Below are 26,244 nucleotides of genomic sequence, written 5' to 3' on the forward strand. Positions count from 1 at the left end.
GGCCTGGGTTGAAAAGCACCTTAAAGATCATCTAGTTTCAACCCCCCTGCTCTGGGCAGCGTTGCCAACCACTAGAGCAGGCTGCCCAGAGCCGCGTCCAGCCTGGCCTTGAATGCCTCCAGGGATGGGGCATCCAGAACCTCTCTGGGCAACCCGTTCCAGTGCCTCACCACCCTCTGAGTGAAAAACTTTCTCCTAATATCTAAGCTAAATCTCCCCTGTCTTAGTTTAAAACCATTCCCCCTTGTCCTATCGCTATCAACACGTGTATTTTTACTCCTGTATATACAGATTCGTAGGGGTTGGAAGGGACCTCAAGAGATCGTCGGGTCCAACCCCCCTGCCAGAGCAGGTTCCCTAGAGCAGGCTGCCCAGGTAGGCGTCCAGACGGGCCTTGAATATCTCCGGAGAAGGAGACTCCACAACCTCCCCGGGCAGCCTGTTCCAGCGCTCCGTCACCCTCACCGTGAAGAAGTTCTTTCGCGTGTTGGTGCGGAACTTCCTGTGCTCCAGTTTTTGGCCGTTGCCCCTTGTCCTATCCCCACAAACCACTGAAAAGAGGGTGGCCAAGTCCCACTGTCTCCCACACTTAAGATATTTGTAATCATTGATAAGATCCCCTCTCAGTCTTCTCTTCTCAAGGCTGAACAGGCCCAGCCCTGATAATGAGTCTAGCCAGCTTGCTGCCCAAAACGCTCTTGCCCCACTTGGTGCACCCCATCCAGTGTCAGCATGCCCCATCTCTCAAAAGCACGCCTGAGATTGTAGAAATTGAAACCTCGATCGTGGCACCAGCTACGCAGCCAATCATTCACCTGATCCGTACGCTGCCTCCTCCGTGGGTCCCAGTCTCCGACTGGGAGGATTGAGAAGAACACTACTTGTGCTTCTGATCCCTTCAGCATCTTTCCAAGGGACATAAAGTCCCTTTTGATGTTTCCGAGTCTCCTTGTCATGGCCTCAGTTGTCCCTACGTGAAAGAGCAGGAACAGGTGATAGTCCTCCAGCTTGACCAAGCTCGGTAGCCTCGTTGTGATGTCACAAATACAGGCCCCGGGCAGGCAACAGACCTCCCTCAAGAGATTGTCTGGGTGGCAAATGGGCACCTCAGTGCCTCTCAGAGAGGAATTTCCAATTACCAACACCTTCCGTACATTTTTGTGGAACTGGTTCTTAGACAAGTAGCATGCTGGTCCACCTTTTTACAGTTGCCCTTTCCCTCGTCTTGACCATTACTGTTGTTGGTGGCACACTGTCCTTTTTTGGGCCCCAGAGCATCATATCTGTTGCATAGGGGCACTTCAGGGGCAAGGGGGATATTCCTCGCTCTGCTTTGTGCAGAGACGAGGGTCCAGCCACCCTTGTCTTGTGAGTCCATCAATTCTGCTGGTTTCAGGTTGGAAACCATTTTACCACCCTTGTGAAGACTTAAGACGGGGCTGTTGCTCAGCCTGCGCCAGCGCATGATACCACACGTCGATATCTCGCTCGGATTCCTGGATGCATCGCAGCCTGCTGAGCTCCTATTGCAACCTGGCAACTTGCTCAGTGTTTATCTGTCTGGTCACACTTACACCCACAACACCCAACACTGCCTTCAGGCCCTAGGGGGACCTCCAGATATTGGAGCTCCCTGCAACAGATGGTCTGGGCGGCTCTTTCAGTCCTTGGGAGGTCTGTCTGGGTAGAGGCATCTACTGGGAGGGTTGTGGCCCCTCCATCTGGGTTTCAGTCTCAGCCCGGCAGGTATGGCATATGGACACCATTTTTGCCTCACTGGAAGCTGCTTCATGGCGCTCCCAGAATAGAGGGAAGAGATCGGTCTGCCTTCCACCCTCCCTGCTCACCCTGCCTGCGTGAACTGCCACACAAACTGCTGCTTCACGCCCTGACTGCCTGCTCTGTTTGCTGCGCTCCTGGTCACTCATGCTCCCTAGGGGTTGCCTTTGTACGGGGGGGGGGCAGGGGGGGGGCACTCCTGGCTCCGCCCAAGCCTCATCAGCCACCCTCCTGAGGGCCGCAGGATCCTGGCGGCTCCCTCAAGTAGCCTCAATGCGGCCTCAATGGCCCTCTGCACGCCACGATCCCCCACTCCGCTGCAGAATGCATCTGCCCCGGAGCCAATCACCTGAGCTGTACTGCCACAAGGGTTCAAGAATAGCCCCACATTATTCGTGACTGCTTTGGGAGCATATTTAAATAACTGGCAAAGCAAGAATGAAGGGAGTCAATTGCCTTGCCCTAGACAACCTCCTTTGTGGCCCTTCCACCACATCCTCACCTATCCATCCCTCAAGCTCCAAAGCCTCAAACTTATTATGTAAGGGCACCTGGGAAGGAGAAGTGGATAGGGAGGGGCTTGCCTGTGATGCTGAGCAGGGACCTATTTCCATTCCTCCTCATCTCTTAGGTCCCCTCCTTCTGCCTGACAGCAGCAGGGCAGGGGGTCCACCACTATTTGGGGTGGATCACCCCGGTGCCTTTCTCACAGGCATAGCAGGGAGTTGCTCCACCAGTCTATCTCCTGCTCACACTCCCTGATAGTCCTTAACCTCTCCACCTCCTCCTTGAGCTCTGCTACCAGGCTGAGCAGATCATCCACCTGCTCACACCTCATGCAGGTGGTATTGATTTGCGGAAGAACTCTACAACTCAAAAGCAAATGAGTTATAAAGTGGGTATGTGGTTTATTTTGGTGCCGGGCTCATGCAGGATAGCTCCCAAAGGCATACACAACAATTCGCTCACTCGCGTTCTCTTTTATCCCCTAAAATATTACATATGCATTAAGTCTCGCAACACATCTATGCATATTCATTTCCTAGCTCCACCCAGCCCCGCTTCGTATGCTAATTATCTTATCAGTCCTTCTGCGCTTGTGTAGTACTCTCTGGTGGCCATTGGGATGAAGTAAGACATCTTCATCAGAGTTGAGCTTTTCACCTCGTCTCCCTGCGCGTGCTCTCTGAGCCCTTGGTCACAGTCCGAACCATAAGGTTGGTTTGATCTGGTTCTTGGGGTCCCAGGGGCTCCTGTTACCTCGAGGCCTAAGCGCAGCACAAGCACAGTACATCGCAAACGTAGCACATATTAAGCAATGAGTGTTGCCTACATATTCATTCTTAATCAATTGCCCTCTAATTTCTAACCCCATGTCTCAGTACCTGCCACCCTCAGATGGCACCAACAGGCTCAGGCACTCCCTGCAGCTGGAGACCTGAACATACACATTTTTGGGCAAGCTCTTGGGTCTGGGTTGCCACAGTCTTTTTGGCATACGCTTTCTGCCTAGTAGAGACCATGGCTGAATTTGTTGCCAGGTAGGCAGCTGATAGTTGAGCTAGTCTCCTGAGCGGGGAGCGATACTCTGCCCTCTCTGCTCGCCCTGCCTGCGTCAACTGCCGCGCCACGCCCTGTTTGCCTGCTCTGTTCGCAGTGCTCCTAGTCGCTTGCGCTCCCTAGGGGCTGCCTTTGTACGACAGAGGCTCCTGGCTCTGCCCAAGCCTCGAAAGCCGCTCTTGCGAGGGCTGCCGGATACTGGCGGCTCCCTCAAGTGGCCTTGATTCAGGAACCCCCCCTGCATGCCACGATCCCCGGCTCCGCTGAAGAACGTGTCCCGGAGCCGATCACCTCGGCGAGCCGCCTCAAAGCTGATTGCCTCAGAGCTCACCTGGGCGACTTAGATAACTGGCAAATCAAGAATGAAGGGACCTTATTGCAATATGTTGATGACTTGTTGCTAAGAGCTCCAACCAAAGAAAAATGTGTGCAGTTGATTATCTGCTTGTTAAATTACCTGGGAACGGCCAGATATCGAGTATCTCAGAAAAAGGCCTAAGTAGCCCAGCAGAAAGTAAGGTACTTGGGGTCTGATATTTCTCAAGGACAGCAAGCACCGGATCTGGAGTGAAAAGAAGCTATATGCCAAATTGCTGTCCCCCAAACAAACAAACAAAAAAAGCAATTAGGAGGATTCCAAGGGATAGCAGGTTTTTGTCAAATCTGGATCACAAATTTTGGACTAATAGCAAAGCCATTGTATGAAGCAACAAAGGGGACAGAAAATGTGCTAGAGTGGACTGCTGAGTGCTGTAAGGGATTTAATGACATTAAAAAGGGCCCTAATGTCAGCACCAGCCCAAGGGCTGCCAAGCATGGCAAAACCCTTCCAGCAGTTTGTTCATGAACAAAGGGGGGTGGAAGCCGGGGTGATGACCCAGATGCTGGAAGCTGGAAAAGACCAATGGCTTATTTTTCCAAACAGCTAGATGAAACAAGTAAAGGATGGCCGTCTTGTTTGAGGGCAGTAGCAGCAACTGCACTCACAGAATCACAGAATTGTAGGGGTTGGAAGGGACCTCAAGAGATCATCGGGTCCAACCCCCCTGCCAGAGCAGGTTCCCTAGAGCAGGCTGCCCAGGTAGGCGTCCAGACGGGCCTTGAATATCTCCGGAGAAGGAGACTCCACAACCTCCCCGGGCAGCCTGTTCCAGTGCTCCGTCACCCTCACCGTGAAGAAGTTCTTTCGCATGTTGGTGCGGAACTTCCTGTGCTCCAGTTTTTGGCCGTTGCCCCTTGTCCTATCCCCACAAACCACTGAAAAGAGGGTGGCCAAGTCCCACTGTCTCCCACACTTAAGATATTTGTAATCATTGATAAGATCCCCTCTCAGTCTTCTCTTCTCAAGGCTGAACAGGCCCAGGTCTCTCAGTCTTTGCTCATAGGGGAGATGCTCCAGGCCCCGTATCATCTTTGTTGCCCTCCGCTGGACTCTTTCCAGGAGATCCCTGTCTCTTTTTGTACTGGGGAGCCCAGAACCGGACACGGTACTCCCAGGCGAGGCCTGCCCAGGGCAGAGTAGAGGGGGAGGATCACCTCCCTTGACCTGCTGGCCACGCTCCTTTTAACGCACGCCAGGATCCCATTGGCCTTCTTGGCCACCAGGGCACGCCGCTGGCTCATGGTCAACCTGTCGTCCACCAGGACCCCCGGGTCCTTCTCCGCAGCGCTCCTCTCCAGCAGGTCATCCCCCAGCCTGTACTGATACACGCGGTTGTTCCTTCTCAGGTGCAGGACTCTACGCTTGCTCTTGTTAAACTTCATTTGGCTTCTTCCTGCCCAGCTCTCCAGCCCGCCCAGGTCTCGCTGAATGGCAGCACAGCCTTCTGGCGTGTCGGCCACTCCTCCCAGCTTTGTATCATCGGCGTACTTGCTGAGGGTGGACACTATTCCCTCGTCAAGGTCGGCGATGAAGATGTTGAACAAGACCGGACCCAGCACCGACCCCTGGGGAACACCGCTAGTCACAGGGCTGCAGCCGGACTCTGCGCCGCCGATCACCACCCTCTGAGCTCGGCCGGTCAGCCAGGTCTCAACCCACCTTACCGTCCACTCGTCTATCCCACGCTTTCTCAGCTTTGCTAGCAGGACATCGTGGGAGACAGTATCGGAAGCCTTGCTAAAGTCAAGGTAGATGACATCCACTGCTCTCCCTCCATCAACGCAGCTGGTGATGCCATCATAGAAGGCAACGAGGTCGGTCGAGCACGATTTCCCCTTGGTGAATCCATGCTGACTACTCCTCATAACCTCCTTCTCTTCCAATGGCTTGGAGATGGCATCCAGAACAAGCTGTTCCAACACCTTTCCAGGGACAGAGGTGAGACTGACTGGCCTGTAGTTTCCCAGATCCTCCTTCTTGCCCTTCTTGAAAACCGGAGTGACACTGGCTATCCTCCAGTCTTCAGGCACCTCTCCTGTTCTCCAAGACCTTTCAAAGATGATAGAGAGCGGTTCGGCGATCACCTCTGCCAGCTCCCTCAGCACACGTGGATGCATCCCATCGGGGCCCATGGCTTTGTGTGTGTTGATCCCACCCAGATGCACCCCGATCACCCCCTCCTCAACCAGAGGGAAGATCTCCATTTCCCAGACTTTTTCTCCTCCCTCCAGGGTCCAGGAGTCCTGGGGGGGAGTCTTTGAAGCAAAGACCGAACCAAAGAAGGCATTCAGTATCTCTGCCTTCTCAGCATCCCCCGTTACCAGGACACCCCCCTCATTCAGCAGGGGACCCACATTATCCCTAGTCTTCCTTTTATTTTTTACATAGTTAAAAAAAAAAAACACCTTCTTATTATCCTTTGTCTTCTTTGCCAGCTTCATCTCGAGGTGGGCTTTAGCCTTCCTCATCGCATCCCTGCAGGCCCTGACAACACTCCTATACTCCTCCCAAGGGGACAGGCCCTTTTTCCACATTTCATAGACCTTCTTCCTTTTGATCTTGTTGATGAGCTCCTTGCTCATCCACCCCTCTCCTTCCCCCTTCCCTGATTTCCTACTCTTTGGGATGCACCGATCCTGAGCTTGGAGGAAGTGATATTTAAATGTTGCCCAGCTGTCACAAGCACCCTTACCTTCTAGCAATCTAGCCCATAAGATACCTCCAAGTAGGTCCCGGAAGAGGTCAAAGTTGGAAGAGGTCGAGATGCAGGCCTGTAGGGAAGAGGAGAGATTTTCTTTGTACTGCTGCAGTTGTTTAGCCAGTTCATCCACCATGGGTTCCTCATGGTCTTTCCAGGCCATTACTGCCAATGAGCTGGCATATGATGATGGTGCACTCCGTACAAACTTCTGCCACATGGGTCGTGTACACTGGACTTCATCTGGATCTGTGGCTATCTGTTCATTGTCTAGGTCCCTATAAATCACCTCCCGTACGGCTAATTCCCTCAGGTATTGGATTCCCTTCTCCATAGTGGTCCACTTGCCTAGTAGACATACAAGTTCTTCCTTGAAGGGATACCTTTCCTTCACAGCTGACAGGAGGCGCCTCCAGAGGCTGTAAGATGGTGCTCCATCTCCAATTACTTTGTCAATGCCTGCATCTCTAGCAAGGGATCCCAGCCGCCTGGCTTCCCTGCCCTCTAATTCCACACAATTGGCTCCGGTGTCCCAGCACCGGAGCAGCCAGGTGACAAGCTGCTCACCTATACAGCGACCGAAATTTTTTCGCACATCTCATAGCTCACGCTGGTATAGGTTTCGGGTAGTTACTGTTGTTTTTGCAACATCTTCATCTTCATCCTCCCGTTCCTCTGATGGCCCGGCCTCATCTTCTCCATACCTAGTCTTAGCAGGAGTTTTTCTGTGTTCTAAATGATCTGACTCTCTAAACCATTTTTTCATCTTGGTTACGGGTGCAACCGACACTGGTACAGTTTGTTTCCCTGGCTCAGCCTTGGGGCCCGTTTTAGGGTTTGCAGTGGCCACTGGGCCTGTCTCAGGGGTTGAAGTGGCTACAGGGTCTGTCACAGGGGTTATTATATTGGCATTGAATGCATCACGGTAAGCATAGCCCAAGCCCCAGCACGTTGCAGTGATTTGTGTATGTCTGGCACTGCCAGGGTGATGACAAAACTTTTTCAAGCACTCTACTGTTTTTTAGGATTTTTCAGTTGTTCGGGGGTGAATTTCCAAAGCAATGGGGGTGCCCACTGCTCTAGATGCATGCCCATATCCTCCCACTCTCCCTGCCACTCATAACTATCCTGCCTCAGGACACATCTCTGGATGACACTCTTAAGTATTTAACACTTAGACAAAACCTGAAGTGCATTCAGGAGACATAACAATGAGAACATGCTGGTCTGAACATCCCAAGGATATTCGAAGTTTTGGAAAGCTACCATAACTCTCCTGGAGGAGAAGAAAGGGAGAGTGAACAAGTGGGAAAAAACATCTTCCCCTGACCCCTCCATAGATTGGCTCCCTAAAGAAAAAGTGTGAAAGGTGTAATTATTAATAGTTTCTGAGGTAGGGTTTCCAAAGTATGGAGTTGACAACAATGCTGGTACAAATACCAGATTAGTCTCATGGCCAGTAATTTTATCATATCGTAAGCCAGTGTTACACAGTACAGCAAAATAATAACCCCGTACCAACCCCAGAAATGATAAGCAACATGACAGGGAACACATACACTAAGTAATGTGCTATATAACTTAGTTCGGAAAGCAGGCACAGCAGACTTGAAACCACAAAAATCGGAATTGTGATTAGCAACTATTAAACTGATGTAATGCTTATCAGAATCTTGTTTTAACACACTCTGGTCAGATCTGTCGTTATCTCAACTCTTTGTGCCCCACGGTGGGCAGCAAAAGGACTGTTGTGGTTTAACCCGGCTGGCAGCTAAACACCACACAGCCGTTCGCTCACACTCCCCCCTCCCTCTCTGGGATGGGGGAGAGAAACGGGAAAGTGAAGCCTGTGGGTTGAGATAAAGACAGTTTATTAAGACAGGAGAAAAAAAATAATAATATTGATGATAGTACTACTAATAATAATGTGTACAAAACAAGTGATGCACAATGCAATTGCTCACCACCCGCTGACCGATGCCCAGCCTATCCCCGAGCAGCCGGCCCCCCACCCCAGCTAGCCACCCCTATATATTGTTTAGCATGACGTCAGATGGTATGGAATACCCCTTTGGCCAGTTCGGGTCAGCTGTCCTGGTTCTGTCCCCTCCCAGCTCCTGATGCACCCCCAGCTTGCCCGCTGGCAGGACAGAGCGAGAAGCTGAAAAGTCCTTGGCTTAGTGTAAGCACTGCTCTGCAACAATTAAAACATTAGCGTGTTATCAACATCATTCTCATCCTAAATCCAAAACATAGCACCCTACCAGTTACTAGGAGCAAAATTAACTCTGTCCTAACTGAAACCAGGACAAACTCGTTGTAGGAACCATTTGGACTGCGCGTGCCTGGCCAAGTTGCTTACCCAGCAGATAACTGGATGATTAAAGTCCCCCATGAGAACCAGCACCCAGGATCGTGAGGCTAATTCTAGCTGCTTGTAGAAGACCTCGTCGACCTCCTCCCCCTCCTCCTCCTGATCTGGTGACCTGTAGTACACCCCCACAACAGCATCACCCACACCAGCCCACCCTTTAATTCTCACCCACAAGCTCTCCACTCATTCATCACCCTCCCCCAGGTGGAGCTGGGTACATTCTAATTGCTCCCTCACATAAAGAGCAACTCCTCCCCCTCTCTTCCCCAGCCTGTCTTTCCTAAAAAGGACATAGCCCTCCATGACAGCGTTCCAGTCATGCGAGCTGTCCCACCACATTTCCATGACTGCAATGAGATTGTGGCCCCGCAACTGTACACAGATCTCGAGCTCATCCTGTTTATTTCCCATGTTTTGCGCACTGGTATACAGGCACTTTAGGGAAGCAGCAGGCTCAGTTACCCCTAGAGGGACGCAAGAAGAAGATTCCGGACGGGGTATTGGGAATATTATCTTCGCTGAGGAGCCCTCGGACGATCCTATGGGACAACTCAGAGGTTTTTCCCTGCTGTCTTCAACACTAACAGCAGTGACAACATCCCCCAGCCCTTCTCTGTCACATCTAACTCCCCTCCCTTCCCCCGTCGAACCTAGTTTAAAGCCCTGGTAATCAGTCCAGAGAGCTTGCTCCCCAGTACTGTTGTCCATAGGTTCGTGCCCCGTGCGCCACACCAATAAGCATACAGGGTCGGAATCCACACGAAGGTCTTTTAATTAAATAATTAATTATATAACTCTGCAGAGTCAGGTGCTGAGCAATCTTTCACAAAGCAAACACGCCTCTGACTCGAATCACCGTCATTTATACACAGCAAACTTGTGAAAACTATCTCTTTGGCTACTTTCAATTGGCTGTTACAGCTCACCTAACTTATCTCTACTGAGTTTGCGCATTACAGAGGAACAGCGGGGGGGGGGTAACACCAAATCCCACATTAGCATACATTTGTATTTTGATGGGTGTGATTTTTAATATGTTAATGACCCTTTATGAGCAAAAAGTTACTATAGGTCACTCTGGAGCTGTTTTTCTCCTTCTTGTTTTTTACCTTTTATCACTTATCTTCCTTGCTTCTGCTAGCTCAAGGCTACCTGTCTCTTTCTTCCCTTATTTTCTCAGCTAAAAGACTGCGCAAGCTATAGAAAGACTACACAAGCTACAGGCCTCCCTATTTTTTTCCATGTTTTCTTGTTTTTTTCCCAGCTTTGGGACTACAATACACTTGTGCCCCACTTGCTGAGTCAGAGTCCGTCAGCAGCCCACATACCCAGCTTCTCAAAGGCCTGCCCAAGATCAAAATACCCAAAGCCTTGGTCTAGACACCACCCCCTCAGCCAGTCATTCACCTGTCCCGTTCTCCTCCTTCTTTCTGGGTCCCAGGCACCCATCGGGAGGACAGAGGAGAACACTACCTGCACCCCTGATCCCTTCAACATCCTTCCCAGGGATGCAAAGTCCTTTTTAACATTACTCATTTTCCTTGTCGCAGCATCCTGGGACCCAGCCTGAATGATGATGAGAGGATAGTAGTCTTCCGGTTTAATGAGCTGCGGCAGAGCCTTCCTAACGTCTCTGACACGCGCTTCAGGAAGACAACACACCTCTCTGGAGAGGTTATCCGGGCGGCAAACGGGAGCCTTGGTGCCCCCCAGAAAGGAGTCCCCAATCACTAAGACTCTCCGCCCTTTTTTTGTGGCACTGGTTTTGATGCAGTGCCCCATCCGGCCCAGATCCCTATGCTTGCTACTTCCCTCAACCTCGATGTGCTTCTCGGTGCCCGGGTTCTGACTACTTTCCAGACCCTCATCCCTTTCCTGACCAAGAGCCTCGAGCCTATTACCCAGGGACACCGCGGGGGTTGGTGGCTCCATGGGTGTTGGGGGAAGACGCCTCCTTCTCCTTTGAGCTGAGACAAGAGTCCAGCCCCTTTCCTCTCGTGGGCTGTCAAGCCCTCTGTCCTGTAGGTGAGCAGCTGGATCGGCTACTGCCCCTTGCAGGGACTTAGGAGGGGGCTGCTGGGCTTCAGTAGGGGTAGGTTCACACCTCCTATCTGTCTCCCTCAGAGACTCCCAGGAGCCCCTCAGGCTGCCAATTTCTCGCTGCAGCCCGGCCATCTTCTCAAGCAGTTCCTTGAGCAGGGCACACATGCACCCACAACAGCTCTCTCTTCCCTCAGGACCCAGGGGGGCCTCCAGATTCCGGAGCTCCCCACAGTCACCAGTCTGGACTGCCACTTCACCCCTCAGGGTATCCACCTGCATGCCTACATGAGCACAGAGAGGCTGTGTCCCCTCAGTTTGGGTTTCTGCCTTGGCCCGGCCGCTGCGATGGGTGCCCACCATGGTAAATTATAAGTTATAAGAGACAGAGTTCCCAAAGAAGAGGAAAGGAAGAGAAAGGGAAGTGAGAAAGAGAGGAGAGGATCCTCCCTGCGCTCCCTCCCTGCCCCACCCAAACTGCTCCGCGCAAACTGCCTGCTCTAACTGCCAAGCCTGTCCTGTTTGCACATCCTGTTCGCAGCGCTCTGGCACTCCTAGTTCAGGAAGCAAGAAAACTGACTCTGTGCCACATGCATTGCTAGAGATAACGGAAGCCAACGGAAACTGCTGGTTATCCCCAAGCTGAATGGCTAAATATCAAGCTGTATTAGTAGACCAAGGAGACATAAAGCTGTCTGTGGTCAGCACCCTGAACCCAGCCACGCTTCTTCCAGCCAAAGAGACAGGAGAAATCCATCATGACTGTGTGGGTATTATTGAGCGCACACATGCCAGCCAAGCTGACTTTAAGGATGAACTGATAACTAATGCAGATCTTATTTTACAGATGGTAGCAGTTTTATGGAAAATGGACAACGTAACACAGGATATGCAGTCGTGACACTGTAGAAGCAAAGTCAGTAGCTCATAAGACTTCAGCACAAAAAGCTGCATTAATTGCCTTGACTAGGGCATTAGAATTAACAGAGGGGAAGACCCTCAATGTGTTTACAGACTCTAAATATGCCTTTGGAGATTTGCACGTCCATGGAGCCATCTGGAAAGAGTGAGGGCTATTGACAACAGCTGGAGGACCAATCAAGCATGGTCCAGAAATTTTACAGTTGTTGGAGGCAGTGCAAAGGCCCAAAGCTGTTGCAGTAGTGCACTGTAAGGCCCACCAAAAGGGTGATCGTGACATAATATTAGGGAACAGGAAAGATGACTTAGCCACCAAAGAAGCAGCCAGAAGGGCACCAGGAGCCCTACAAGGCATGTTAGTCCCCTGTGCAAAGACTTCACTTAATCCACCACAATATTCTACTAAAGAGATCCAACTAGTGGAAAAACTAAAATGTACGAAGCAAAAAGATGGCTGGTGGAACAGATCCTGATAATGGAAACTATGACTGAGGAGTTAATGAAAGACTTAAATGAAGGGACACACTTTGGTGCTGATGCCATGGCAGATAGCCTGAAGCACTTTTCGATTGGACCAAAAATGAAAACTATAGCAAACCAAATAGTGCAAAAATGGCCTGTATGCTATGCTAACAGCTCCAAGATCCAACCAAAACCACCATCAGGGGAGTCAAGAAAAGGGATGAAACCTGGGGAGTACTGGCAAGTGGACTTTTCTGAATTGCCTAGACAAGGATCATATCGATATCTTCTAGTACTAGTAGACACATTCACTGGATGGCCAGAGGCCTTCCCATGCCAAACTAAAAAACTAGGGAGGTCGTAAAGGCTTTACTGAAAGAAGCAATCCCACACTTTGGAATACCAGAGGGACTTTCCTCAGACAATGGACCTCATTTTATATCACAAGTAGTTCAAGAAATATTGAGGGCATTACAGATCAAGTGGGATTTACATACTGCTTGGTGACCACAATCAAGAGGACAAGTAGAAAGAATGAATCAAACATTAAAAAGGCAGTTAACTAAAATTTGCCAGGAAGCTGAGCTAAAGTGACCAGAAGCCCTACCAATAGTTTTGCTGAGAATTAGGATAGCCCCCAGAGCTAAAGAAAAAGTTAGCCCATTTGAATTGTTATATGGCAAACCACACCCTGTAAATGAATTTGTGACAGAAGGGAATCAAATGCATATAAGGGGGGGGGGGGGTGGGAAGGTTGGGTAAGGCAATATTTGCTGTCTTTGTCTGCCATGTTGTCCTTTCTCCATAGATATATGCAGGAGCGACTACCGATTCCACTGATGTTCCGGTACACCCATTCCGACCTGGACATCAGGTACTGATTTGAATGTGGAAAGACAAGCCTCTAAAGGAAGAGTGGAAAGGACCCTATACTATCTTGCTCCACACCTACACTGCAATCAAAGTAGAAGGGATCAAATTGTGAATTCACTATACTCGTGTGAAGGCAGCACCACCAGAAGAGGAGAAGCAAGACCTACCATCAAAAGAAGCACAAGAGACTTTGTGGCAGGTAGAACCAACTGAGGACTTGAAATTGCTGTTTAAAAGGACAAAATGATTTCTGTTCTGATTATAATTTCCTTAACAGGGTCGACTTACAGTTCCAATGCTTGGACACAGAATTCTATAGTTCAGTTAGCTTTAAACCTAACCCACTTTGCAAACATATCTTGTTGGTTGTGTACACATGTACCTGCCTCAGCATGAGGGAACCCCTATCTATGCCATACCACTCACTGTAAACAAGACAGACGTGTGGCAATTAGCAAACTCAAGTAATACTAGTATTTCTCCTCCATCACGGTCTTCCTCTATCCCTGTGTACCCTATCGAAAGAGAAAAATCTATCATGTGTATACTCAATTAATAGAATTAAGGAGAATGTGGCCCAGGGATCGTATGTAGGTTCTTGGAATCTCATTGGACAACGTAAAACAATGATTGTAGTTGAAACCACCAATTACACTGTCATAAAAAAATATGGAAGCAGAAGTGGACCTATCAGCCTCCATTGGTGGATATCCCCAGGAGGAGTATATTGGCTATGTGGTCCACGAGCGCATAAAGCACTTCCTCCTGAAGAGTACAGGACTTGTGCCCTGGGAGCTGTAGTTCCAGCCATTAGACTCTATAAACACATCGACATAAGGGCCAACACTTGGATCACAGGCCATCTTTATGACACCTCGGGAGAAACAAGGAATTTATAATCCCCTTTCAAACAGAAATACCTGGTTTCATGATTTGTGGAGGGCCTTAATCCCTTCATTGGGAATAGTAGAACTTGAAAGAGCAATAGTAAACATCTGCAACACTAGAAATCATAAGCAATGCCGCTACTGATGCTCTTGGTCAAATACAAACAGAAATAAAACAAGTATCCCAAATAGCCTTAGAAAACCATCTTGCCTTAGATGGGCTACTTGCAGCCCAGGGAGGAGTTTGTGCTGTAATAAACCGCAGCTGCTGTGTCTATGTAAATGAGAAGAAGCAAATTCAAACAGACATTAACCAAGTCTGGCAAGCATCCCACCTGTTTCACCAAATATCTCAGGGTGCAACCATTGGTAGTGGACCAGCTTTTTCCTGTCTGTGATCATGGTTTCCAGATTTTGGACGGTTGAAACAACTGTTTTTAATTATCATAATAGTTGTAGCTATGGTAGTGATATGTAGTTGTGTTTTGTGATACATGCCTAATTGTCTAAATTCATATAGTGCTTTATTCATCCAAACCTCACCAAGTAATGTTAGCAAAATGAGATATAGATAATACAGAGTGCTTCTTCAAATTAGCCGAAATGGACAAGAAATATGTCGTGAGAACTATGAGGCCTAAAAGTGAGGTACATAGTCTCAAATGAGGGAAATTGTAGTCCCAAGCTGGGAAAAAAACAAGGAAACCTTAAAGAAAATAGGGAGGCTTGTAGCTTGTGTAGTCTTTAGCTGAGAAAATAAGGAAACCTTAAAGAAAACAGAGAGACTGGTAGCCTTGAGCTAGCAGAAGCAAGGAAGATAAGGGATGAAAGGCAGAAAACAGGACGGAGAAAAACACCTGCAGGAAAATTCCAGACTGACCTATGGTAACCTTTTGCTCATTAAGGGTCATTAACGTATTAAAAAACCACACTCATCAAAAAGCTAATGTATGCTAATGTGGGATTTAGTGCCCCCCTCCCTCCCTCCCTCCCTCCCTCCCTCCTCCCCATCCCCCCCCCCCCCCCCCCCCCCCCCCGGTCTTCTGAGTGCAAGCTCAGTAGAGATAAGTTAGGTGAGCTGTAACAGCCAATCAAAAGTAGCCAGAGAGATAGTTTTCACAAGTTTGCTGTGTATAAATAATCAAGCCAGAGGTGTGCTTACTTTGCAAAAGATTGCCAAGCACCTGACTCTGCAGAGTTATATAATTATTTAATTAAAAGGCCTTCATGTGGATTCTGACTCTGTGCTTGTAGGTGGGGTGTACTGGGCACAAACCTGCAGACAGCATGAACAGTCACTGGAGACCCTCCTGCAGGAGGCCCAGAAGGTGTATGTCAGGAAGGGAGATGAGAAGGAAAAGCAAAGAGGGAAATTAATGGTCTTCACAGTGGACCAGGTAGTGAGGCAGAGGGTTGGAGAAAGAGGAAGAAAACTTTCAGGGGAAGTTGGGCCAAGGATGGAAAGGAGAAGAAGAGATGAAGGAATGGCACGCAAGGAAAGCTACCTGTGTTGCAGCCTAAATCCTAGCGGGGATGGGCTTTGAGAAGATGTTTTCAGTATGGCCAGGCCAGCCACTTCAAATAGGAGTATCCGGAGTAGAAGAAGGAGGAGTTTGTATGCTGTTATTGTAAGAAAGAGTGTTTTTGTGTTTTTGTAAAGAGATGTTACATTGTTTAAAGGTAAGGAATGTGGTATTGAGATATGCTTGCAGTGATAAGAAAGCTTACCAGACAACCTTGTAAAATGCAGACAACAAGACTCAGTGCAATTAAGTGAAAATCACAGTGTCAAGTCAGATAAGGGAAGGAATGTCACCACCTCACAAAGTAAAAAGTCACAAGAAACTTGAAAAATAACAGGCTGGCAACTGAAAGCCATGCATTATCTGTGAAGCATCAGATCGGTTGTGAATCTGGAGTACCCAGTCAATGGGGAAACGGGAGGGTCCCAATTGTCAAGAGATAAAGTATATAAACCGTGCTATGTAACTAGTAGGCACGCTCCCGCTTGCGGGACGCCCGCCATTGCAATCGTGAATAAAAATGCTACTTCACTGAGAGCCTCGCCTGAGCCTATATTATTGGCCACAGAGTGTTTTTCACAAACTGGGGGCTTGTCCGGGATCGTCACCTTCTGGGGAGCCCCATTACCACTGCAGCAGGAAGTCATACCCTGCTGATTTCAGCAGTCCTGTGTCTTGGTGACAGTGGTTCTGCAGAGAGCTGACAAAGGAACTGAGACTTGTTAAGAAGGCAGGATCGGTGAAGAATTAGGGAAGAAAAAAAAAAGAGGTAGGCACTCTGGTTTCGAGAATTGACCTGGTAACTCTGTGCACAGACCAAGGTAAGAAATATTAAGTATTGCCTTGGGGGTCGGGTGAGACTCTGTGTGACGTGTGATTGAGACGTACTTTTGTACGAAGGGAGTGTGGAGTCCTGATCCGCGGTCCCATAGCTCCGTGAGGGGCGCGGCCAGAGACGGACGAATTGTGAGATAAGAGAGAGAAAGGAAGAGTCTCGGGAAATTTGGTGTACGGTACCCCTTGCATGGTGAAGTGCTTGGCAGTAAACCCCCATTTTCCAGAATCAGAATGTTAGTGTGTGGTACCCTGCAGGAGGTAAATTTCCGTAGCAGCACACTGACAAGAGCAGGAAAAATGGGAAATATGGGTTCCAGGAGACAGGGAGATATCCCTGGGGGAGTGCCTACTGACAGTCCTTCTGGAAGAATTATAAGAAATTGGGTGGAAAAAAGTTAAGAGGAAATGATAAAAAGAAAATGATGAAATACTGTGTATTAATCTGGACAAAAGAACCAATTAAGGAAACAACAGTATTTTGGCCAAAATAGGGGTCTAATGAAAATTCAGGCTTTAAATTTTTATGTAAACAATAAGACTCCTTTTTTGGAGGAGGAGCCAAGTTATGCTCCCTATAATCCTAATATTGCACCGGTGGCAGCAGCAGTCGCTCCAGGAAGGGAGACAGGGACTGCAATTAACACTGTCCCTAGAGAAGGAGCGTACTCTAGGCTCTGGTAAGAATTAGAACAAGGTAGAAGAGATACTGAGAATTTTGCCTTCCCTGATACTAACAGTACTAACACTAACTGTGTATCCTCTTAGGTGAACTCCCCCCTCTCCTTACCGGCAGAGAGGTGTTAGGGGTTTTAAAGAGGAGATGAAGTCTTTAATTGAGGACCCCATCAGGCTAGCTGAACAATTAGACCAGTTCCTAGGGCCTAACTTATACTCTTGGGGGGAAATGATGTCTATACTAAGTATGTTGTTTACAGGGGAAGACAGGGGAATGATCAGGAGGAGAGCTGCTATACAAGAATGGGAAAGAGCTCATCCTCCAGGACCAGGGGTAATACCAGCAGAGCAGAAATACCCACTTGCCGATCCTGGCTGGAATAATAATAATAATAATGCGCAACACAGAAATCATATGAGAGACTTGGGGTCAGAATGAGAAAGTACTCGAGGATGAATCCTGAGGACCCAGTATCCCAAGGCCTCTTGAAAGTTTTGTGATTTTGTGATTAAAGCCTGGCCAGATACACAGGAAAAAAGCTCCAGAAGGTGGGAGGATGGAGTGAACAGTCACTGGAGGCCCTACTGTGGGAGGCCCTGAAGGGAGGAGGAGATGAGAAGGAAAAGCAGAGACGAAAGTAATGGTCTTCAGAGTGGACCGGATAGTGAGGCAGAGGGTTGGAGAAAGAGGAAGAAAATCTTCAGGGGGAGTCATGTCCAGGATGGAAAGGAGAGGAAGAGAGACGAAGGAATGGCAGGCAAGGAAAGCTGCCTGTGTTGCAGCCTAAATCCTAGCAGGGACAGGCTTTGAGAAGATGTTTTAAGTGTGGCCAGGCTGGCCACTTCAAATAGGAGTATCCGGAGTGGAAGAAGGAGGAGAGATTGCTGTTATAAATTCAGAATAGGGGAGTCGGGGCTTCTCAGAAAGCTAGTCCCACTGAGAGACCCTGATAAATGAAAAAGAGCTCAAGGGTTAAGATAAGGACATGGGGATCACTCTACAGTTATCGTCGCGGGCAAAACAGACTTAGCATAGGAAGATTAATAAAATTTATTACCTATTTCTGACAGGCTGGAGTGGTGAGAAACAGAGAAACAAGCTGGGGGCACCTACCCCTATCCACTCTCTTCTACCTCTTCCCTGCCCTGAGTGGTGCAGGGGGGCCGGGAGTGGGGGATGCAGTCAGCCCGTGGTGCTTCGTTTCCACCACCCCTCCATGGTCACTCTCTCCCCTGCTCTGGTGTGAGGTCCCTCCCACGGGGTGCCAACCTTTGTGGGCTGGTCCTGTGTGGGTTTCTCCATGGGCAGCGGCTCTTTTGGGAGCTGTTCCAGGTGTGGGTCTGTGCCGCAGGGTCCATCCATTGGGAGTGGGTTGCTCTGGCTTGGGACCCCCACAGGCATCAGATCCCTCCCCGCCCTGATCACCTGCTCCTGCGTGGGCTCCTCTCCACAGTCTGTAGCATGGAGATCTGCTCCACCGTGGTACACCATGGGCTGCAGGGGGAGCAGCCTGCTCCACCATGAGCCTCTCTGCGGGGCCGTGCGGGGAGCAATTCCAACCTCCCGAGGAGGTGTTACTGTTACAATATGTGGATGATCTTTTATTGTCAGGACAATAGGAGAAAACAGTTGTGAAGGAAGCCACTAACAAGCTATTCAACTTTCTGGGAAAACAGGGCTTGACAGTATTGAAAAATAAATTACAATATGTAGAAAGAGAAGTATTTAGGGCATCTAGTGTCTGAGGGAAAACAAAGAATAAATCCAGAGAGGATTCAGGGAATTGTTGAGCTACCCCTACACAAAACTAAGAAAGAACTAAAAAGTTTTAAGAGAAAGAGGTTTTTAAGGAATTAGGAGCCACAAAGTCCAAAGGAAAATGGATACTCCCTGATGGGAGAGAAATGCTGAATAAAGCACTAATGAGGCAAATATTAACTGTTTTACATCAAGGGAGTCATTGGGGGGTGCAAGCAATGTGTGATGTTGTGCTAAGAAAGTATGTCTGTGTAGGAATATACACTTTAGTGAAGCAAATATGCAGAGGATGTACCATATGTCAAAAGGTAAATAAAAAGGTCATCTGTAACCCACCTAGACCCCTCTAGAGCCAGGGATTCAACCTTTCCAAAGTATACAGGTAGACTTTATTGAGTTACCTAAAGTAGGATGACTTAAGTACTTGTTGGTCCTAATTGACCATCTGACTGGTCCTGACTTTCCTTTGTTTCTCACTTTTCTAGCTTGTTAGTAATAGGCAGTAAATCTTACTATCTCCCTACTCTGAGTCTGTTTTGCCCGTCACAATAATTGTTGAGCGATCTCCCCATCCTTACCTCAACCCTTGAGCCCTTTGCATTGTATTTTCTCCCCCTTTCCCTTTGAGGAGGGGGGGGTGAGAAAGCAGCTGAGATGGAGCTCGGCTGCCCACCTGAGTAAACCACCACAGAGGTATGAATCATAGTAGTAATCTAACCTTTAACCTCTCCTTAAGAAAAAAATAATGAATACCACATGTAACTGGGGGAAAGAGTTGGATTACATAGAATTAGAGTGTCCCCAGGGGATTCTGGTTTTTATATTAGTATGTATATCATTCTTCATACCGATGGAAATTCAGGGGGCAATAATACTGACCCTGGGTGTCAAAATGTTACCTGTGAGGTAGGGAATTATACATACTGTACCAAATATGGTAATTATGGGTGTGCTAATATATTGTCTCAAATGGCAAAGGATGGTATTGGCTATGTGGTAATAAAGCCAGGAAGGCAATGCCCCTAGGATGGAAGGGAGCTTGCACCCTGGGGACAATAACTCCAATGTAACTATTATTGAAGACATACAAAGCCAAAGCCCCCTTGGGACCCATATATGCAGAATTAAGAGCACTCCAGCTTATCCTCTAGTAAAAAGGAATAGGGTATTTCACAGTTCTGTGAGGTGGTTTATCCCTTGGTTAGGGGTGAGTGAATTAGAGAAAGCTATTGTGAATATCTCAGCTATAGCTGAAGAATTAGAAAATAACACTCTAGATGTGATCTGGGCATTGCAAGAGGAGGTGACAAGTCTGTCAAAGATGGTATTCCAGAATCTAATGGTACTGGATTTATTACTGGCCTTGCAAGGAGGGGTTTGCACGATAATTAATGCCAGTTGCTGTACATACGTAGACCAAACGGGGCAAACTGAGACTAATCTCAAAAATATTTGGGAGAAAACCAAGATCTTACATGAGGTGGCCGAAGATGAAATTTCCTGGGGATTTAGAGACATTTGGGAAAAATTGACCTCATGGTTGCCTGGATGGGATTGGCTCAAGCATCTATTTGTTAGTATTCTAGTAATAATGGCATTGTGTATCTGTCACCCTCTATGACATCTGAAGAAAAATATTGCACCCTAATGTTGGAAAAACCCAGTAGTGGGGGATGTAAAGAGGTACAAAAACAACAATAGGAGTAAGAAAAGAAGAAGGGGAATTGTAAGAATTAAAGTTGTGTTTTTACAGTGGAAAATCCACTAACCTTGCATATTCAAAAGTGACTGCAGAGGCATAACAGTGGCATAACAGTGGGGAGTATGTTAAGCAGATAAGGGGACAGTGGAAGGTCCCACTGTCCGAAAATAAGGCAGATAGCTAAGAAAAACAAGACAAGCAGTGCAAAATCAGTAAAAACAAAAAAATCATGGGCTCTCTAGTCACGAGAGAAGAAGGGGGGAAAAAAAAAAGGAAAAATTAACAGTTGGTCAAATATAATTGTACATATATGGTATAATGATAAGCGTCGAGTAGTTTGTGAACCTGTAGTACTCAGCCAATGATGAAACAAGAGAGGAATCAAGCACTGTGTAATAGGGAATATAAGGTTATGATAAACTTTTGCTGGGTGCTCCTGTTTGCAGGACACCCGCCATTGCAATCATGAATAAAACTGCTACTTAACTGAGCTCCTTGCCTGAGCCTGTGTTATTGGCTGCAGATTGTTTCTCACACCTCCATTGGACTCTTACCAGTATGCCACATCCACACTTGCCAAAAAGGAGGTGGGGACCCAAACTGAGCTTCTGAAAAAGCATGCAGCCGTCCAGGTATCAGGCTGCAGGGAGTACCAAAGCTTCACACCACCTTTGGGCAGCTGCAGAGATAGCAACTGCATGAGATGTGAGCAGGTGGAAGACCTGCTCAGCATGGTAGTTGAGCTATGAGAAGAGGTGGAAAAACTGAGGGGCATCTGGGATTCAGAGAGGGAGGTAGACTGGAGTTGCCAAGTCCTGGCCTCTGTCAAACAAGAACAGGCACGAGGAGTTTGCCAACAAGAAGGGAATGCAGTATCCATCCCCCAGCAGACACAAGGCAGAAGCTACAAGGATGTGAATGAATGGAGACAATCCAGACTCGAGGTGGCAGGAGAAATCCGCCTTCACCCATCTTACCCTATCAGGTAGCCCTGAGCCACAGGTATGAGGCCATGGAGGCTGAAAGGCAATTTATGGATGGAGAAGGTGACAATCCCTCTCCACCAGAGATATTGCCAGGGTCAGAAAGGCCAACCCCCCATATCACAACCATTAGCAGGGGGAAAAAAAGGTGTGTTTTAGTTGTGGGTGATTTCACAATAGGGGGGAACAGAGGGTCCAATATGTAGAAGGGGCCCTCCTCAAAGGGAAGTCTGCTGCCTTCCTGGGGCCCAGGTTAAGGACATCACCAGGAGACTTCCCAGCTTGGTTCGATCTTTGGACTATTACCCATCGCTGGTCCTACATCTGGGAGGAAAAGTGGCAACGCGTAGCCCGAGAGCAATCAAAAGGGACTTCAAGGAATTGGGATGGATGATCAGGAATTCAGGTGCACAAGTTATCTTCTCCTCCGTTCTCCCTAGTACTGACAGTGACAGGAAAAGAAGGATAGCGTCCATTAACACATGGCTCCATGGCTGGTGTCATCGCCAAAATTTTGTGTTCGTTGGCAACAGGAAGCCTTACATGGCACCAGGCTTGCTGGCATCAGATGGGATTCATCTTTCCCAAAGAGGGAAGAGGGTCCTTGGTCATGAGCTGGCAGGGCTCATTGATTGGGCTTTAAACTAGATTCGATGAGGGAGGGGGATATCATTAGGGATGCTGGCAATAAGGTACGGGATGACATGCCATTCCACTCATGCCAGCTGAACATCACAGCCAGCAAAGGATGTCTACAGTCTAGAGAGGGAACAGAGCTTGACAGGAGAGCTACCGTAGGCCCACATGGACGAGTTATAGTTGCCCCATCCAGAAAGGAAGACGCATTGGGAGCCCAACTCAAATGCCTCTATGTAAACACACGCAGCATGGGGAATAAACAAGGGAAAGTAGAGGTGTGCGTGTGGTTGCAGGGCTATGATCTTGTCGCAATTACTGAGACATGGTGGGACAGCTCCCATGACTGGAATGTGGCCATGGATGGCTTTGTGCTTTTTAGAGAGGACAGGCCAGGAAGGCGAGGTGGTAGAATTGCTCTTTATGTGAGTGAGCAACTGGAATGTATGCAGCTCTGCCTGGGGGGGATGAAGTGCAAGTCGAGAGCCTATGGGTGAGGATTAAAGGGCAGGCCAACAGGGGTGACATTCTGGTGGGTGTTTACTACAGGCCACCGGATCAGGAAGAGGAAGTGGATGAGGCCTTCTACAGGCAGCTGCAAGTTGCCTCACGTTCGCAGGCCCTGGTTCTTAGGGGAGACTTTAACCACCCCGATATTTGCTGGGAAGACAACACAGCTCAGAACAAACAGTCCAGGAGGTTACTGCAGAACACTGAGGATAACTTCTTGACACAGGTGGTAGGTGAGCCAACAAGGAGAGGGGCGCTGCTGGACCTGGTACTAACAAACAGAGATGGTCTAGTTGGAAAAGTGAAGGTTGAGGGCAGTCTCGTCTGCAATTATCATGAGATGTTGTAGTTCAAGATCCTGTGAGAAGCAGAGCAAAAAGTAGGATGGCAACCCTGGATTTCAAGAGCTAACTTTGACCTCTTCACGGACCTAATTGGAGGAATCCCCTGGGCCAGGGCCCTAGAGGGAAAGGGGACCCAGCAGAGTTGGCTAATATTCAAGCACCACTTCCTCCAAGCTCAGGACTGGTGGATCCCTACGAGAAAGAAGTCGAGCAAGGGGGGCAGGAGACCTTCATGGATGGGCAAGGAGCTCTTGGGAAAACTTAAACAGAAGAAGAAAGCGTACATGATGTTGAAGAAGGGACAGACCAGTTGGTCTAGGAACATTGTCAGAGAATGCAGGGATGCAATGAGGAAGGCCAAGGCCTGGTTAGAATTAAATTTAGCAAGACATCAAGGACGACAAGAAGGGCTTCTTCAAATACATCAGCAACAAAAGGAAGACTAAGGAAAACGTGGGTGCGCTGCTAAATGAGGCGGGTGCCTTGGTGACGGCGGATACAGAGAAGGCGGAGTTACTGAGTGCCTTCTTTGCTTCAGTCTTCACTACACGTACTACTGAGCCAGGAAAGAAGAAAGAAAACCCAGAGAAAGGAAGACTTTCCCCTGTCGAAGAGGACTGGGTTAGAGGTTATTTAGGCAAGCTAGACACCCACAAATCTATGGGCCCCGATGGGATGCACCTGAGGGACTGGACCCAGTATTGACCCCTGGGGTACTCCGCTAGTTACTGGCCTCCAGTGGTGAATATGTATGGTAAATACATTACTGTTTATTTTCAAGCACTTCTGGGATGAGCAAAATGTTACTCTAGTCCTATCACAAGCTCCTTTGTAGAATTTTAGTTAACTTCCTGTTATGTTAAACCTTTGATATTATAGACTACTAACAAGCATTTCAGTTGTAGATTAACCCTGGTAGGGAGCTAAGCACCACAGCTACTTGCTCACTCCCCCCCCCACACACATAGTGGGATGGGGGAGAGATTCACAAAGGTAAATCAAAAGAGAAAACTCGTGAGTTGAGATAGACAGTTTAATAGGCACAGCAAAAGCTGCACTTGCAAGCAAAGCAAAATAAGGAATTAATTCACTATTTCCCTTCGGCAGGTAGATGTTTAGCCATTTCCAGGAAAGCAGGGCTTCATCATGTGTAACAGTTTCTGGGAAGACAAACACCACAACTCTGAACATCCCCCCTTCCTCCTTCTTTCCCACAGATTTTATTGCTGAGCATGACATGAGATGGTATGGAATAACTCTTTGGTAAGTTTGGGTCAGCTGTCCTGGCTGTGTGCCCTCCCAACTTCTTGTGCAACCCCAGCTTCCTTTGCTGACAGGGCAGCATGAGAAGCAGAAAAGGCCTTGATGCTGCATAAGCATTGTTAAGCAATAGCTTAAACACTGGTACGTTATCAACACCATTTCGGTCATAACTACAAAATATAGCACCATATGAGCCACTATGAAGAAAATAAACTCTATCCCAGCCAAAACCAGTACAATTTCTTATATGTAAGTCTGTACAGCTTAATTAAAATTTGTGTATAACCTTTCAATTCTACAATTTCTATAATCAAAGTATAATTCTTATCTTTAAAAACAAGCAGAAAAAAACATAAGGAAACAGTAACAGCTTCATAAAGCCATTATTTTATATATTTTCTTATGTATTAAGAATATTTTTTACCTACTAAAAACCAATTAACAAACAATGAAAACAAATTCAATAACACCTCACCTGCATCAGCTCTGGACCGCTGACCTGGTGATTTTCCAAATGGGGTCTTCATTCATCTGTGTTTAAGTGAGCAGCAAAGCTGCTGAACTAGGGTGAAAATCCAGTTCTTCCCAAATCCCCAAATATCTTCTTACTCTTGTAATATGGCAACTACTTATTAATCCACCATCCAACCAGCAATTTGTTCTTCCTCAAATATAGGAGAAGCACTTTCAATTATATTACTCTGAAAAACAAAACAAAGTATAGCCTGATTTGAGACTCAGTTAAGATAGATACTGAATTTAAAATATTTGTTTGTTCATGCTCCATGAGAAGTCCCTTTGTATTGTTATTCTGGACACATTCTGCAATCAGAGGGCAGGTACACGAGAAGATAGCCAAATATTAAGACTGATACTTTTCCTCATATTCAAAGTGCAAGTTCCGTATCAGATCAAAGTCATCCACAGACAGACACACAAAGAAAAAAAGTTCTTAAAAACCACTTACCTTAGTACAGGGAAGAATGACTACTACTTTAAAAACCCCACCTAAAAGTAGAAGAAACTGCATTACCTTGACCAGAGGTAAAGCAGAAGCCACCTACTTCCGTTTGTTAGAAACAAAACAAAACAAAACAAAAAAAATGCTTCACACCCACATAGCAGGGCAGCCTTCACTAGGTGTCCCTGCTTGAGCAGGGGTATTGGATTAGATGACTTCTAGAGGTCCCTTTCAACCTCAACCATTCTGTGATATAACTTGCTGTAAACTATTTAATCGTTTTATAGAAGCTAATCAGGTAGTAATTGTGAAAGAGCATCTCTCAAAATAACTTCAATATTTTTCTAAATGTACATAAAGATCATTGCTACACTGTATGCTCCGTAAATTGAAATAATTAGTCAAAGCTTTTTAAAGAATTCTTTATTTGAAGGAACTGAAAATAGGAGTAACCACTCATAGATCATAGCATCATAAAATGGCTTGGGTTGGAAGGAACCTCAAAGATCATCTAGGTCCAACCCCCGGCCATGGCCAGGGACACCACACACTAGATCAGGTTGCCCAGGGACTCATGTAACCTGGTCTTGAGCACCTCCAGGGATGGTGCATCCACAACTTCTCTGGGCAACCTATTCCAGTGCCTCACCACCCTCTGAGTAAAACCACCACACTGCTCTCTATGAATTCTTCTCCCAGTCTGTTCTCATGTCTGGGATTGCCCCAACCCATGTGCAGCACATCACACTTAGATTGTTCAACCTTGTTATCCACCCGAGGGTGCAGAGGGAGTTGGTGGATGTGATTGCCAAGCTGCTTTCTGTCATCTATCAGCGGTCATGGTCATCCGGAGAGGTCCCAGATGACTGTAGACTTGCTAATGGGACGCCCATCTATAAGAAGGGTCATAAGGAGGACCTGGGGAACTACAGGCCTGTCAGCCTGAAGCCGGTTCCAGAAAAGGTGATGGAACAGGTCATCTTGAATGCAATCACGCAGCATGTGCAGGACAACCTGGGGATCAGGCCCAGTCAGCATGGGTTCATGAAAGGCAAGTCCTGCCTGACCAAACTCA

General features: G+C 47.7%; 1 protein-coding gene across 11 annotated transcripts in view; it reads left to right on the plus strand.

Annotated features, from left to right (window-relative positions):
• The window catches only part of LOC125181537 (uncharacterized), a 266,555-nt gene that overhangs the window by 66,308 nt on the left and 174,003 nt on the right, over positions 1-26,244 (plus strand). For 3 of the 11 annotated variants that reach the window (XR_010827281.1, XM_066987198.1, XM_066987204.1), the window contains one exon: positions 13,025-16,036. The exons of 4 other annotated variants lie outside the window; for them this stretch is intronic. Coding sequence is in view for 2 of the 7 variants with exons in the window: in XM_066987198.1 (XP_066843299.1) it covers positions 13,025-13,097 (73 nt within the window). In the remaining 5 variants the exon portion in view is untranslated. Of the gene's footprint in view, positions 1-1,396; positions 11,750-13,024; positions 16,037-26,244 lie in introns of those variants that run through there. 4 more of the 11 variants (XR_010827274.1, XR_010827278.1, XR_010827275.1 and 1 more) reach the window with 3 other exon arrangements.

The sequence above is a fragment of the Anser cygnoides genome, chromosome W (assembly GCF_040182565.1).
Source record: "Anser cygnoides isolate HZ-2024a breed goose chromosome W, Taihu_goose_T2T_genome, whole genome shotgun sequence".
Taxonomy (NCBI): Eukaryota; Metazoa; Chordata; class Aves; order Anseriformes; family Anatidae; genus Anser; species Anser cygnoides.